The 2,731-nt window shown below is 45.1% G+C and overlaps 1 protein-coding gene across 1 annotated transcript; it reads left to right on the top strand.

The window, feature by feature from the left end:
- The first annotated feature begins 356 nt into the window (after positions 1-356).
- LOC123043399 (ribulose bisphosphate carboxylase small subunit, chloroplastic 2-like) lies at positions 357-1,978 on the top strand. Its single transcript, XM_044465819.1, has 2 exons — positions 357-645; positions 1,373-1,978. The coding sequence occupies exons 1-2, from the start codon at positions 499-501 to the stop codon at positions 1,751-1,753; spliced, it is 528 nt and encodes a 175-aa protein (XP_044321754.1). The 5' UTR covers positions 357-498; the 3' UTR covers positions 1,754-1,978.
- Positions 1,979-2,731: the final 753 nt, after the last annotated feature.

Raw genomic sequence — 2,731 nt, 5'->3', positions numbered from 1 at the left:
AAAACCGAGGCGTTCCGATGACGACGAGGCACGCGCGTCGCTGACTCGACGGACCCACGTCTCTTTCGCGCCAAAACCGCTCGCCCCGGGTTCGGCCTGGGTCCGCCGGCACTGATTTCGGACCAAGCCGGCGAAAAACGGGCTCCCGAGGGCACGACTGGACCGTTTTTTCGGCGCCGGGGCGAAAAAATCGCGTGAGGGGTCCGTATTGGGGGCACGGCCGGAGATGCTCTTAGATTTGGATGATCAATGGTGATCTTATATGACGTTTTGGGGTCTTTCCGTCGCATTCATTTTTATTTTCCACCCCTCTTCCGCTGATCTAGAGGGATAAGGCGCCTTGCAGCAAGCAAACGACGACCACCCCTTCGAAATCTCGTTTGAAAGGACCGGCGCTGCGCATATGCTGATATATACTGGAGCGGCATGAGGAGGCCTCAAGTCAAGTGTGGCCTAGCTAGCTATCGCCTCCCCACCTAGCAATTCACGTACTCCGCCATGGCCCCAGCCGTGATGGCTTCGTCCGCCACCACCGTCGCACCCTTCCAGGGGCTCAAGTCGACCGCCGGCCTCCCAGTCAGCCGCCGCTCCGGCAGCGCCGGCCTCAGCAGCGTCAGCAATGGCGGAAGGATCAGATGCATGCAGGTATGAAAGCTAAATATTATTTTGGCGAAGGATGGTGCGGTCAAGGCACATCATCATACTTATAGGTGTAGCAATTTTGTTCGTCTGGAAGGTGGTTTTGAATTAAAACTGCATTTTTTTGTTAGACACAATTGAATAACATAATAAAATTGACAGTATGCATCCTTGATACAGAGGCTGAGGTTATCTTTCTTTTCAATTTTTTTCCCGAAGGATGACGGACACTAAGCTGCCATGAATATTCTTGTCGGCCCAATTGATTAATTTATTGGGTATTTCCACTGCACAAAGGCAAAGCTATCCTTAGGACGTGTAACCAACATACCAGGCCAACTAAACATAGATAGTGCATCACAATGTAGTCCGTAAGCAGGTTCACATGTGTAGGAATATTTAACTCATAAACTTGGTGAATGGAAATCGATTTTATTGCAATGTGTACTACTCCCTCCGTTCCGAATTACTTATCGCACGTATGAATGTATCTAGATGTATTTTAGTTCTAAATACATCCATTTCAGCAACGACTAATTTGGAACGGAGGGAGTAGATAATATCATTTTTAATGCCCGTACACTACCCATAAGCAAGAGCTGTCCTTGAGCTTTCTTGCTTGTCGAGACCCCCCACAATGTATGGAAGACCATAAGGAGTAATTTTTGCCTTATTGTTAGGTCTTTCTTTAAGCACTAAGTGTTGATCAATTGTGTTCATTCCATCTATTCAGGTGTGGCCAATTGAGGGCATCAAGAAGTTTGAGACCCTGTCTTACTTGCCACCCCTCTCTACGGAGGCCCTCCTAAAGCAGGTCGACTACTTGATCCGCTCCAAGTGGGTACCCTGCCTCGAGTTCAGCAAGGTTGGCTTTGTCTTCCGTGAGCACAACAGCTCCCCCGGGTACTACGACGGTCGATACTGGACAATGTGGAAGCTGCCTATGTTCGGGTGCACCGACGCCACACAGGTGCTCAACGAGGTGGAGGAGGTTAAGAAGGAGTACCCTGACGCCTATGTCCGCGTCATCGGCTTCGACAACATGCGCCAAGTGCAATGCGTCAGCTTCATTGCCTTCAGGCCACCAGGTTGCGAGGAATCTGGCAAGGCCTAAAGTGCAAGTTGAAATAACTGATATACATGTCATGTTAGTTCACATTTGTCGGCAGCTCTGCTTTCTCAGTTTTACTTCTCGTTCTACTCATATGTGAATATATGAGCATATGTATGTAAGCGCCTACCAACGTAGGTCGAGGAGGATGCATATGAGAATTATAGCACCGGCTATACATACACATATATATTATATGCAATCAACGGATTAGTGTCTTGCCATCAATCGATGGAATGGTTACTTTGTTTGCAGCTGGAAATGCCTATGTCTTGCATTGTTTTCTTCTCATGCATTTTTTGCTCAATCATATATTGTGTATTTTCTAATGCTAAAATTGTGATGGAATAGCAAAGTACTTTAGAGTGGAGAAACACATAAAAGATGGTGAGACCCCCTTGAAAACTAGTGGCAAAACAGTAGGGAATTGACGAGAAACAGATAATAACAAAAAAAGCAAAAAAGAAAGGAAGAAAAAAGGACAAACAAAGGTGTCAAAACAAGACAAGGACAAACCTACTATAATGCACTTGTCCTGTGAGCCATATTCCTGCATCGATTCATCAAAGACATGCCATTTTTTCTAACCATTTTACACCGCAATTAGGTACTATTTTTTTTTGCAGTATTACAGAAATTCCAATAAACGAAAGAATGTGTAGAGGGCACAAGTATGTGCAAATTACATATCCAATTGATGATCCCCAAGATACCTTGTACTAGTAATATTTTGGCCTTCTACGATGAATTATCTGTGATGTTTTGTGCTTGTGTCATAAACATCGGTCCTTCCATGACGAAACTATCAATTTTGCCATAAAACCTGCCTAGGAGGCAAAACCCCCTATACGTCTCATGAGACAATCCATATTCAGTCATAACATTAGGAAACAATTACTTGCAAACAACAGTAGCCCATTACATTGTGGAGGTACAGGCAGGTCAGGCTAAAATTATATTTGAATTATTTTTTGGGTGAAT

Source organism: Triticum aestivum, chromosome 2B (genome assembly GCF_018294505.1).
Source record: "Triticum aestivum cultivar Chinese Spring chromosome 2B, IWGSC CS RefSeq v2.1, whole genome shotgun sequence".
NCBI lineage: Eukaryota > Viridiplantae > Streptophyta > Magnoliopsida > Poales > Poaceae > Triticum > Triticum aestivum.
Note: the sequence above shows the minus strand (reverse complement) of the source record. Positions and strands in the feature narration are given on the sequence as shown.